We start from the raw sequence: 14175 nt of genomic DNA, 5'->3' as shown, positions 1-14175 counted from the left end.
GGAACCTTAAGTATACACTGCATTCGCCCTCACGTGACATTTGCAAAAATCCCAGCGCTAAAATCGCAGCCCTATTCATAGGCCCTTCTTCCTGCCAGTGTAACCGAGGCCAGAACGCAGAGGGAGGAGAGAACGACCATTAGCAGTTCAAACGGACAGTGAGGAAAGAGGGGGCTGTCATCAGCTAATGTTAGCAATGCAGAGGTCCTCTCTTTGCCCTGGAATGTCTGTTAGCTGTGGAACACGTGCTACAGTCCACCTCCTCGGTCCTCACTAATGTCAGCATCTGAACTGCAAAGATATTCAACAGTTCCTCCACAGTTTTCCTTTTGTGAAACACAATGCTCTCTCAATCCCTTCCATCTCCAAAAAGTACCAAACATCTATTTGTGGAACCAGTGAAATTACCATGAAAAAAACAGGTCAACAATGCAGGAAGAGTTGCTCAGAAAGCAGCCAAGTCTCACGACCTCGAGGATATCCCACCTTACAGAGCAGCCAATCTTAGAGCAAGTCGGATGCAACCAATCAGAAATCTGAACAGTGCTGAGAGGCACAGCTTCCTGTTTGACTCTGAAACCTGGCACAGTCACCAATTCCCCACCGGAGTTACTGGGAGCGTTTTTGGGAACTGACACAGTTTCCAGTACCGCAGAACACCCGAGGCGTCTGAGAAGAGTGGTAACATACGAAATCCTTGGGACTGGACCCCATACGTCAGACGACGGGGAGATGGGGAGATCTCCTCTCCCGCTCAGACAGAGGGGTGCTGTGCCCCTCTCGCTCTCCCCCTCCGGAGAGATATGTGAACCAGCATGCTTCACATTCTTCTAGGGCCTCTCCGTTCCCAACGCCCCAGGGCCCAGTCTGTGAAGGCGTGGCTGTGAGGAATTCCCATCCACCGTCTCCGAAACGCAAACACAAAGCCCTCCTCACGTTTCCACCTCTGACGGCACTCCGAGGTGCTGACACACAGCTGTGATTCAATCAGTGTGCCTGCAACTGAGAACCAAAATTTCACTTCTCCACAAACATGCAGATCGGCTGGGTAATTGTCAAAGACATTCATGTCAGCGTTTGCCTGTTTTCTCAGGAATTATATCTCACTTACACTGTATTTACACCAATAAGCACATAAACTTCAGTTGTTTCATCTCCAATTTCACTTGGTTGATTTTGGTAAATAATGCTAGACACGGCTAGACAGATCACAGGTTCCCAGTTTTTGGGAAACTGAATTCAATCAACTTATGCAGATGAGGTCTTACTAACGACAAGCACTGATTACATGCTGCAAAAGCACAAAACCTGCACATAAAATTAAGACAAGTGTGTTTATGATGCAAATCCGAGAGATCATAAACAGCGTTCAGCTGTCCAATGAGCAGCCTTCAGGAGAGCTTTAATGTGGAGAGGAGTGGAACACCATGGAGCAGCACGCGCACGCACGTGCACACACACACGCGCGCACACACACACACGCACACGCGCATACAGACAGATAGCTATCCGTCAGCTGGCTCCCTGCAGAGCGCAGAAATGCAGCCGGTGAGGCGACGGGCGGCACTGTCCCCAGGCCTGTGGGGGAGGAGAACCCCCGCAGGGCGCACACGAGTGATGCGCTGTGTCCGCCACAGGCCGCCATTTCATTCTGTATACATACATAAAATGTGGACGTTTTGTGGGGAACAAACCTCTTTGCCTTTCATAAGTATCAAGGGTCTCATGTACAAACTTGCAGACAGAGCGCTTATGCTTTAAAGTGTGATCCATTCATACGGTTGCATATTCACTGAAGCAATCTGGGTTAAGTATCTTGCTCAAGGGTACAGCAGCCAACATGCCAGCCCAGTTAATTAACCAGGCCTTATTATCACTATTACTCACCACACAGAGTCACGCACTGCAATTTAGAGACCTCTGTGTCACAGCCTGCAAAGCCTGCATTTCACAGATGCTGGGAAATTAAGAAATACCCTCTAAATCTTAACTTTGAACAAAAAGATAAATTCCAGGCAAGAAAGGAAAAGAAAGAATGCAAACACTTTATTTCAGAAATACAATGTACACTAGACACACGGCTGAAATTATGACATTTGTAGCTAACAAACAGCTGGCCAGCTCATTCACTGGCTGTCTGACATCACTGCTGCTAACCTATCAGCTCATTCACTGGCTGTCTGACATCACTGCTGCTACCCTATCAGCTCATTCACTGGCTGTCTGACATCACAGACAGATAGCTATCCGTCAGCTGGCTCCCTGCAGAGCGCAGAAATGCAGCCGGTGAGGCGACGGGCGGCACTGTCCCCAGGCCTGTGGGGGAGGAGAACCCCCGCAGGGCGCACACGAGTGATGCGCTGTGTCCGCCACAGGCCGCCATTTCACCCGGCCACCGCACTCTCCAGCGTACCCACACAGCGCCGGGCAGTGACACGTCTGCGGCTCTCGCCTGTTGCTCCACAGCAGCCGTTAAGAGCCGTTATGTGAAAATAAACCATCCCGGTAAACCCTGCGCACCCACACCATCGGGAGATATTCACTGGGCTTAAAAAAAAGTCACTTCAGACAATGGGGTCTTCTACACCATGCCCTTTTATGCAGTACAGTCAATTCTGAAGAAGGAAAAAGCCAGCGTTTTCCCCCGTTTCAGCAGCTGAGAGCTTTCTGGCTCGCTGCCTGACACAGCGGTCTCAAAGCAAATCTCTACGCTCCCATGTGAGCCACAATCACATTTATTTGATATAGCGCTCTTAATAAAGGCGACATCTCTGAGCGCATTACATGGAGACAGTGAGAGTTATAGAGAACCGAAGTGAGAATGGACGGGCAGCACTGCTTTGGCAACAGAAATCACTGACTGTGTCAGCACCATGGACGCAGGGCCGTGTGATTAACAGCGCCTGATCTAATACAGACATGTCATGCCCGAGTGCAACTACATGCAGTCAGCCACCGTATCAGTGTTTCGCCCGTGCTGAAAGGCTGAGAGAGCGAGCGCTGGAAACATCGAGGCCCGACAGCAGAGATTTTTACGCGCGGCCATCTTTTTTTTTAATGGACCCGTTCCAGCTGAGTGGTGACACTGCTCAGAGAGCTGCGATAAGTGAGTGGGCCCTGTAATCTCTTCAGCGATGTAAACGCTCTCACTGTTCTGGAATCAGCCGCTCTCACACCCCCAGCGATCCTCGGCTGGGCTGGTGCCAAACTAGGGGCACGCCTTGCAATCAGCTGGTGGCCGGAGGAGTTTCACTGCCGTCTGTGCGGGACGGGAGCCTCGCACCCACCCGGGTTCAAACCAGCAGACCCGTGGGGGAGGGACGGTTTATTCCTGAGTAATGCTGGAGGCCACTCTAATGGAGGGCCATTATCGCCCTCTGCACTGAAACGCCGGCGAAACGCGCTCCACTCAGAGGTCACAGCCAAGACGCTGCTTTCCTGGCTCAGCTCCGCTGGCCAGGAATCCGAGGGAGACTTTGTGAACTTTGTGCGAAATTATTACTCACAACATTTTTTAAAAACCCTTCCAGTAATGCCAGCTATTCCACACGGGCAAACCCAGAGCATACTGACCATTTCAGGACATGCCTACAGCACACTTCTGTCTGACTGTCCTGCTCCTTCCTGTGGAACTTTCTGCCTTTCCCCCCCTTTCTTTTTTTCCATCATTCTGTACTCGGTCTCATTACTCCACTCCAGCGGGCACAGGCTGGCAGTGCCCCTGGTGTTCAGCGCCCGTTTCCTGGCCAATCACAGCATGGTTACGGCAGCACGGGCTACGTGACAGGCGTGACGGCCGAGGCCGGCGGAGAGCGCACCTCACCGGCTCACTTCACTCCTCCCCCTCCTCCATGTTCCTCAGCCTGTGGAAACCCTGCGAGCCGCGGGGGTGAGACTCGCCGGTGTCGCTCCCCGCTCTGAGCCGAAACCCCGCCCCCGACGCTCGCCTTTTCATCCTGGCGCGACAGTAATCTCAGAGAGCAGCGGCTCGGCGGGGAGTGGGCGTGTGCGCCGCTGTGATGTGCGCACATGCATCACTGTCAGGAAAGGCGAAGAGCGTTCCTCGAAGGCCCGCCGAGATGAGCGATGAGCCACGCCAAGGAGGAGGACAGCAGAACGCAGAGGGGAAGGTGCCGGAACATCCACACTGAGACCCGCTGCTCCCTCACATTAATACCCATCCACACTGATTTTACCTGCTCTCACATTAATACCCATCCACACTGAGACCCGCTACTCCTTCACATTAATACCCATCCACACTGAGACCCGCTGCTCCCTCACATTAATACCCATCCACACTGAGACCCGCTGCTCCCTCACATTAATACCCATCCACACTGAGACCCGCTGCTCCCTCACATTAATACCCATCCACACTGATTTTACCTGCTCTCTCACATTAATACCCATCCACACTGAGACCCGCTGCTCCCTCACATTAATACCCATCCACACTGAGACCCGCTGCTCCCTCACATTAATACCCATCCACACTGAGACCCGCTGCTCCCTCACATTAATACCCATCCACACTGAGACCCGCTGCTCCCTCACATTAATACCCATCCACACTGAGACCCGCTGCTCCCTCACATTAATACCCATCCACACTGAGACCCGCTGCTCCCTCACATTAATACTCATCCACACTGAGACCCGCTGCTCCCTCACATTAATACTCATCTACGCTGATTTTACCTGCTGTCTCACATTAATACTCATCCACACTGATTTTACCTGCTGTCTCACATTAATACTCATCCACACTGATTTTACCTGCTGTCTCACATTAATACTCATCTACGCTGATTTTACCTGCCGTCTCACATTAATACCCATCCACACTGATTTTACCTGCTCTCTGAGATTAATACCCATCTACACCGATTTTTCCTGCTGCCTAATATTAATACACATTGAGATTACATTTTTTGTTAAGACTTCTGTGAAACAGAAGGCATCTCTGCCTTCTACAGATCTGGATGTGGACATTATTGGCTGGTATGTATCATAAAGACGGGAGAAGAGGAGTACAGCCTCAGAACAGCTAGGAGCCAGCGCAGCAGAGAGTCGGGGTGCTTACTTGTGAGCTCGTGGTGGATGAGCTCGGCAAAGTTGGGGTCATCGCCCCACCAGAAGAGCCAGAGCTCGCGGCGGCCGGGCATCTGGTGGCGCCGCCACACGCTGAGCACGTCGGCCGCCAGGCAGCGGCTGAAGCTGCACAGGATGGGGTCCTCCTCGGTCACCGGGAACAGGATGGGCGCCGAGGTGGGGCCCTGCCACACGTACCTCTTCCATTTAATCCCAGTCAGGTCAGCCTGGAGAGGAGAGAGGGGGAGAGAGTGTGAGAAGGAGACGGTGAAAGGGTGAGGACAGCGGGGGAGTGAGAAACTTGCAGGATGTTTTTTTTTTTTTTAATCGTTCCATTTGTTATCTCAGCGTACGCTTCGGCACTGCAAGTGTGTACTCGTCAATAAAACAAACTGAACTGCACTGAGACAGTGAGTTACGAGTGAGAGACTGAGACTGAACTGAGATTGAGAGTGAGTTACGAGTGAGAGACTGAAACTGAACTGCACTGAGACAGTGAGTTACGAGTGAGAGACTGAGACTGAACTGAACTGAGACAGTGAGTTACGAGTGAGAGACTGAGACTGAACTGAACTGAGACTGAGAGTGAGTTACGAGTGAGAGCCTGAAACTGAACTGCACTGAGACAGTGAGTTACGAGTGAGAGACTGAGACTGAACTGAACTGAGACAGTGAGTTACGAGTGAGAGACTGAGACTGAACTGAACTGAGACTGAGAGTGAGTTACGAGTGAGAGCCTGAAACTGAACTGAACTGAGACAGTGAGTTACGAGTGAGAGACTGAGACTGAACTGAACTGAGACTGAGAGTGAGTTACGAGTGAGAGACAAACTGAACTGAACTGAGACTGAGTGAGTTACGAATGAGAGACAAACTGAACTGAGACTCACACACCAACCCCTCTCAATGACCCATACACATAATCTGTACTAAATTCCGCACTCATAAGCTTTTATTACAGCAATGTACATGTGCCAGGGAAACAATTACAGACTACAGAAAATGGCCTCTGACTGTAGTGAAAACCTCAAAGTTTATGGAGCTAGCACGCTAGTATACATGTTAGCATACAAGGGGCGTTGTGAACAGAGCCGCTGCTGGCCCAAAGCACCACAAATGCGTGAACACACAGCACACAGCAGCCAGCCTGAGGCCGTCTGTGCCTCACGTGTGTGCCTCCCTTATGCTCCAGAAACAGGCAGAGAAACAGGCAGAGAAGTGAAACTCCCGCACTCTAGAAAGCCACCTGCAGCATGCGATGTGTATGCAAATCCGCAAGAACAGCCGGCCCTGTTCTTCAGAAACCGAGACGGCGCGGGACGAGTGAAGATTCCTCCCTGTTCGGCACTCTGCCCTTCAGGTGTCTGTAAACAGGAAGCTCCCACCGTCTAGTGGCTTATGTAATACAGCACAGGTTGTGGCAATGCAAGCAGGCCTCCAATTAAACTAAAGCCAGGGGGCGACCCAGGGTTTGAAGAGAGATCCAGACCTCATGTGCTCATCCTTCTTAAAGGTGTAGGTCCTGATGCCCACAGTCATTTGGAAGTGTGTGTGTGTAGGGGGGGGGGCACAGGTTGAGGGGGTTCAACGAGCACCAGAAAAAAAAAAAAAAAATCACTGACACCCGAATCATCTTCTGCCCGAGCAACTCTGGATCTCAGTTCTACAAGATTAAACGACTGATTGAAAATCAACAATGTTATTCTGTCTAATCAATATCCACAAATGAAAGTATTAAGACCATGCAATTAATTAAATATTTTTCATTGAAGTTCATTTCCCCACCTGCGCATGTCGATAAATTCAAGCCTCTCTGCATTAGCTGTGTTTCGAGAAATCCGGAGTTTCACACAGCAGCTTGTGAAGGCATGCATTAAAATATCTAACCTAACCACCCGTGAAAACACTCAAATGGTGGACTATTCTGGATGCGCATCCATGATAAAAAAAAAAGAAAAGAAAAAACTGAACAAGAAAAACATTATTTGCAGGCAGGCTGTTCAGAGATTATCTGACAGTTGACTGAAAAGCTGACCTCAGATCAGTGTTCACACTTGCTCTGAATGCTAGCAAATCCCACGCTGCAGGCCTAAAGGCCAGAGTTTACAAGAGTAACTGACATTATAATAACTTTATTCACTACACTATAATGACAAGGAGTGCTATGTAAAACAGTATGTTAAACAGCTTTTGATGTCTTATAAATTTTTACAGTGGTACTAAAGCAAATGAACTGAGCTTATCAATCGTAAAGTGTCATAAAAGACATATTCCGATGTTCATTAAAACTTCAGAATTCGGGGAACAGCAGGCTTGGTGCCAAAAGCATATCCATCTCCTGCTTCAGAACATACTGTAGAGGGGTATAATGGATTGGTTTAGGCCATATTTCAGTTCTTCCTGCAGCCCATGAAACTGCACTTTCAAAAACCTGGGAGGATCGTGTCCACTGAATTAAGGACTGAGGTGCTGCACATTACATTTTTCTTGTTCGGGTTTGTCCAACAAACTTATGTACTGTACATTCAAATGAATGCACAGACTCCCAGGCAGACACCATCAATGACAGAGTCTAGGAGGGAGCCAGGAAAACCCACAGTAGGCCCAGGGCACGAGACCAAGCTCCAGATGAGCAAGCTTGGGTCTGCAGGAGATCATGTCCAGAGAATGTCACTGGCGTCCTCACAGAGGTTAATGAAGTCTCATTAGTAACTTCAGAATGCCTCCATCATGCTTGCGTTTGTAAAAGGCACTCCTCTAACCACTTAACTGATACCTAGCTATGGTAATATACTGTAGCAGACTGCTGACGGTGTCAGTTTAATTTCCAAAGAGCCTTTTCATCAGCTAGAACTGTTAGGCCCTTGTATCAAGAAAAGCCATAAATTCAATTTTGCCCAGATGGACATTTCCTACTACTCTACACACACTACTGCAAGGAAAAACACACTCAGGGTTTCATCTTTCTCCATTTTGTTTGTAACATTACATTAACTTAGCAGACTGTCACTGCTTACAATTTAACGTGTTATCCATTTACACTGCTGAATATTTACTGAGACAATTTCGATTAAGTGCCGTGTCCAAGGGTACAACAGCAGTGGCAAACCTTGGACTCGAAATGGCAACTTTTTGGGTTATTTTTATTGGTATTATTTTATTGGTATTTTATAAAACGCTGCTGCCTATATCTGCTCAAGAGAATGGCAAACTATTGTGGCAACAAACTGGATATCAGCAATAAAGCTTTGGCACATGATAGTTTTGAACTTACCACAACAGCAACGACACAAAATACAAGAAAAAAATTCTTTTATCCATGTATGCATACTGCACTACAGCTTACCTGTCAAAGGAGTTTGTCTGAGTAGCATGTATACAGCCTGTTTTCAATCATTACTTTGTTCACATCTGCTAAACATCAACATTTCATAGCCTATTCTTTCAACACTGATGTCTAGGTAAATATTTTATAGACAAAGTTGTTGAATGACAGTTAGCATTTATGTTTTGCTTTCCTGATTGCACTCACATATGCCATGACAAAGTAGCTGAATAAGTGAAACAGCCTCTAAAGACTGCAGACCTATTAAGTCCAATTTATATGTCTGGGTCATCTAATGTGCTGGAACCAGTTTTCAAAATGTTCATTTGCCACGCACCAGGCCTACATGAGTCACCTGGAATGCAGGAGCAACACCTGCCCAGGAGATTCCGAGAAATGAGAGGACCTCCTGCAGTTACACAGCCTGACAGCCGAGCACAAGCGCAGGTCGTTCTATTCATTTCCACAAACTAGTGGATCAGGCCGGCCTGGTGAGCAGTGGCCTTCGTTCCTGTGTTTTTTAAAAGACTCATTTTCATTTCAGGGCATTAATAAAATAAAGTACACAACTCTTGGTGTCCAATGTTTTAAAATTAATCAAACGAAAGCAACAGTCTGAATCCCAGCTAATCCCGATGCAGCTAATGCGGCCTGCCAGAAACTACTTACAATAAATCAGAACCACCCTTTACTTTTACAAAAAATACAAAAGGGGAGGTTACCTAGCCCTCCACCTTCCTGAATTAACAGTAAACCCTTTTTTGGCTTTAATAGGATGAATCTGCACTTGCCCGTCATGCGGAGCCCAGGAAAAAAATGACACCAGAAGAAGTCTGGTCACAGTTTGTTCTGATATACAGCTTGAGGGTGGATGTGGGTTAGGAGCAGGGTATTCCCCCAGCACCGTTAATCTCGCTGCATTTCAGTTTCAGCCGGTCCCTCCACAGCTGTTTACATGCACTTTAACATTTCCAGCCTCTGGACCCCCTGCACTCTCCGCAGTCCATTTTAAACAGGCAACAGGTGACATTCTCAAATCGCATTAGTCATTTCCAGCCGTCCCGCAACACAGCAACACGACGTTCTCGAAACTGGCCCCAGTTTCTGCAGTCTGCAACTGTATGCCTGCACCTTCAGATATGAACGTATGACCAAGCACATCCTTGCAGCGCATATCAGCTGCAGCCTTTCAGTTATTTCTTCATTCCTGTAAAGACTAGTAAGACAACATAAAAATTCAAAAAGTAATGCTGACTAAAGCTAAGCAATAACCGGAAAAAATGTTGAAGTAATGGATTTTTTTATCAAAAACAACTTGTAATTGTAGCATCTGCAGCTCTTTCCCCAGCACACCTTGATTTAAAAATGACCAACAACCTCCAATAAGGTGAAAATAAGGAATACTTCTGGTTGAAAATGATAACTTTCCTAAACTACAGGCAATGACACGGTCTTGATATATAAGAACAAATGCAGTGATGGTTTGACCAGGGCCAGAAAAAACTAAAATGCGGACTTACTGCACAGACTCATTTCGCAAAACAACATTATACTGTCGTGTTGACAAATCGACCAATAAATAAACCACCATGCACGTAGCTACGCTGAATGCAAATCTTCGCGCATTTCACATTGGTCCATTTTTGAGCTACCTGCCCACGTTAATCGCGGCGACTTTACCTAGAAAACCCCGGCCAGATCATACCAACTTCTGAAATTCCCCTGGTGATCGGGTACTTTATGACAGACACTGTATCTCCTTAGGCAAAGCACAACACATGGTGGTAAGTCTACATAAACAAGCTCTGCTGAATGACGCGCCCCACACATCTGTAAACAGCACTGCCGTGGACAGAGTCCAAAAGGCTTTCTTTGCCAGAGCTCATTCGGGACAGAGTTGTAGCTCTTGCGCAACAACAGCTTGTAACGTTATATGGCAGGGGGCGCAGCGTAGTGATAACTATGATAATGCCTCCTAACAGAAAGGTTGCAGGTTCGATTCCTAGCTGGGGTGCTGCTGCTGTACCCTTGAGCAAGTTACTTAACCCAAACTACCCCAGTACATATCCAACTGCATAAATGGATAACATGTAAAAAAAAAAAAAAACTGACCTGTGCAAGTCGCTCTGGAGAAGAGCGTCTGCTAAAAGCCAGTAATGTAATGTAATAGCAACTTGCACTCGCAAACTTTCCACTTCTGACGCACGTTAGTCTAGCTAACGGCTAGCTACCTAAAATGAACCACACGGGAATGCAAGTTGGAGAATTAGGCCTTTTGCAGCTCTACAGCCCATGACTACATTATTATCATGCATTCATGTTAGTGGCGATTGCATTTTTTTGTGCCAAACTTGGTAAAGGTCAGCTCAGCCAGTTCATTATCAGCTGCAATCTTCCGTGACTTGACGTTATATCTAGTTAACTGTAATCCACAAGATGTTCTTAAAACGGAGCTCTAACGTTACTAGATTAACGTTTTTATTATTAGAACACAAAACATATAAAGCTAAACGGCAAGAGACTACCAAACTAGTACTAGCCAACTTTATCTGATTCTACAGGACACTAACGTTGAATTTGAAGTTAGCTCTGGGATTTTGGTGGTAAACAAAATAACCTAACCAAATTTCGACTAAAGTTACTCTGCTGAATAATACAGCGATAGCAAATATGTTTAGCTATCTGGCTAATTTGGTCAGCTAGTTTGCTAAATCGTTTGTAGACTGATCAACTGGATACACAGATAGCTTTGAACAGAAAAAGTTAGCTAGCTACCACCTTTCAGTCAGTGAGCTAGCTAGCTGGCAACATCACCGGCAAGCAGCTACCTAAATGCACAAACTGCTATAGTGAAAACAGCACGGTCTGTAAGGCTGGACATTTATTTTCGTGAGTATTTTGTGCAAACTGACCAGCGATCTGCAGCAGATGTTAGCTCACTACTGACATGGCAAAAATAACTACACCAAACTGGTTGCTTCAGAAAATCTTAATTCGTTTATTTCAACCATAGCGATCAAATCCCATCATAAAGATCACCAAGTGGCAAATGTATATCCAGTCAAGGGCCAAAGTCAACCAGTTTTCTCTGTTTTAGCTTAGCTAGACCACAGACATTCACCGAAGACTAACAAAGTCAAAGTTTAAACAGCCACAAGTAGCAAGTACCAACGGTGTTAGCAATATACCTAGCTATACGAACCCATTGGATAGTTAAAACTCACACAACAAATGTACATTTCAAAGCTTTTTTCTCCCTTTCAAAACTGCAAAACTTTGAAAAGTTAACCAGCTCTAACGCTAGGCTGATGACTTAACTCAGTGTTTTGTTTCTGAAGGAAAACAACTTGCTAACCTAGACCTACTTGGCAAGCTACATGCTGCATAAGCTATGTGCAGCATGTCGGGGCAGCTAGCTTAGCCTAGCTAGCTAAATGATCCACAGTTCACGTAGCTGGTTTTGATTTTAATGTTTGAGCTGCAAATCTGTCCAGTCAGCCAAACATTTAAACTGCTAGCTAGATATCCAGCTACCTCCATGGACTAAACACCGCAAAACTAAGTCAACCACCTAGCTAAGTAGCGACCCAGCTACGTAGCCAACTACCTTACAAATGGGTTTTGCTATTTTATTACCTAGCTAGCTATCTTAATGATCCACAGATCACGTACTTGTTTGGCTAACCGGATATCAAAATCATGAGCCAAACATTTAAACTGATAGCCAACATTTAAATTGCTAGATAGCAAGCCACCTTCATGGACTAAACACAGCAAACTACTAAGTTAGCCACCTAGCTAAGTAGCTACAAAGCTACGTAGCGAGCTAGCTTACAAATATGTTTTTGCTGTTGTGTAACCTAGCTAAGTTAGCTACTTTACTGTAAGCAGAAGACAATTTCGGTGATATGTACTGATATCTTGACTGAAATATTCAACAGGCCACATCCCTGATCTTTTCGTGAGCCTTGCTAGCTAGTGTTAGCCAGCGTTAGCTAGTTTAAAAATGGCTTCTTTAGTTTTTTAGCTAACGGCTAAAATCTCTTACCAGGCAGAAGAGGTTGGAGTGGCAGTCCTCCAGGCTGGCCCCGTTTGGTACAAAGCAAGAACTCATCCTTTCACAGTACGATCCAACAATCCATCATTTCAGTTCCCGAGAAAGCAAGAATAATTATGAACTGTGTTATTCCTATAATTAATGGACATAAGCCACGACGAAAATGTCTGTACAATCCAATCGGGCTGGGAGAATGTAGCAGGCTGACTAGCAAGCTAGCTATCAGGCTAACCAAATTCAACACCCCCCTCGTTTTTCTCGCTCTATCCAGCGAAAAATATCAACTGTTAGTCGGCGAAAAGCACCGCAACCTCCGCATTGTTAATGTTAAAATACATCGATAAGTTAAAATGTAAAAAGAAGCCAAAACGCTCTTAAAACAAAAAAGGAAAGCCAGAGAAACAACTATCCCCCTCCCCCTTTGCTTTAAAACATTCTCTGTTAAAATGTGTAGCTAAACCCTACGCCTCCATCGTCACCGGATCAGAATAAAAACGTTAAAAGCATGTTTTAAAAAATCGATCTAAAACGACAGCAAGGCTATATTTCTTGGGTCATTTTAACCAATATTTTTTCAGACACTGTTCCTGCTGGTTTCCAATTGAATTCATGGATTCCTTTCTTTAATGGCGGCCGCAGGGACAACTCCGTCTCCCGGACCCTATTGGTTCATCCGCGGTCATGAGGGGCGTAATAACGCTGTAGCTGATGGCTGCAGCCGCCGGAGCCAAGCGGCGCTGCTGAGCATCCCAGACCCGCAGCTGAAACTTACCGGCTTTAGCTAAACTGTGCTCCACCTAGCGCATCACTTACCAAATGTAAATGTTTATGCAACAACATAAAACGCCATACACCGTAACAGCATGGTATTGCTATCCTTGAAAAATCACAACTGCAAAGATGCGAGAGAATAATCAAAAGAGCAACAAAAACAAACAAAAAAAACACGTAATTTGCACTGAAGTTATTAATCATGTTACAGTGTAAGATGCGGGCAACAAATAACACAGCGTTATTTTTAAGTGACAGCCATTTTGCACCAGAAACGCTCAACGCTCATCAGTTTAGATGGAACATTTCCGATTTTGAAGTCAGTGGTGGATCGTTAGATGTCTGTTGTGACAGCCAGATTATGAATTTGTCCGGGATACTAGAAAACAACTCAGCTTCTTGTGATAGATGCCACAGGATCTTACTTGAACACTGTGAGTCTTAACCCGTTAAGCCTGACATGAGAGACGGCAGGACTATTTCCTACAAAGCAGTGTTCTCACCACGGCGCAGGGCATGGGATTTCTTTTCGGCCCAGTGGGAAGAACTCCTCCTACTGGCTGACCACCACAACCACCACCATTTCACCATTTTATTAATGTGTTCCTATCTATAGTACATATACATATAAACATATATAAATGTAAAACTGTCTCATTCCATAATTGCAATGTTTTGGAAGTGTTTTGAAATCCCGTTTTCCTTCAGAGAATCTGCCAGTTGTATTTTGTTTGAAACATTTATATATTATAAGTTAATTTATAAGTTAATAAGTTTTTAAGTTAATTTATAAGTTATAAGTTAATTTCGCACTTCATATATGTGTAAGACTACTGTCACAATTACTACCACTATTAGTCCTTATAACGATAATAATGAAAATAATCCAAACACCTCTCTTTTCCCCAACACCATTTCCTGAACATGA

The 14175-nt window shown here is 45.8% G+C and overlaps 1 protein-coding gene across 2 annotated transcripts in view; it reads right to left on the bottom strand.

The window, feature by feature from the left end:
- LOC118782784 (mediator of RNA polymerase II transcription subunit 13-like) overlaps positions 1–13095 on the bottom strand; it is a 60178-nt gene extending 47083 nt beyond the window's left edge. For both annotated transcript variants that reach the window (XM_036536339.1, XM_036536340.1), the window contains exons 1-2: positions 12468–13095; positions 5087–5321 (exon numbers count right to left, since the gene is read on the bottom strand). In XM_036536339.1, the coding sequence (XP_036392232.1) occupies positions 5087–5321; positions 12468–12533 (301 nt within the window). In that variant the 5' untranslated portion in view covers positions 12534–13095. The remainder of the gene's footprint in view (positions 1–5086; positions 5322–12467) is intronic.
- Between the last annotated feature and the right edge of the window lie 1080 nt (positions 13096–14175).

This window comes from Megalops cyprinoides, chromosome 9, assembly GCF_013368585.1.
Source record: "Megalops cyprinoides isolate fMegCyp1 chromosome 9, fMegCyp1.pri, whole genome shotgun sequence".
Taxonomy (NCBI): Eukaryota; Metazoa; Chordata; class Actinopteri; order Elopiformes; family Megalopidae; genus Megalops; species Megalops cyprinoides.
This window is presented reverse-complemented; position numbering and strand designations above follow the sequence as displayed.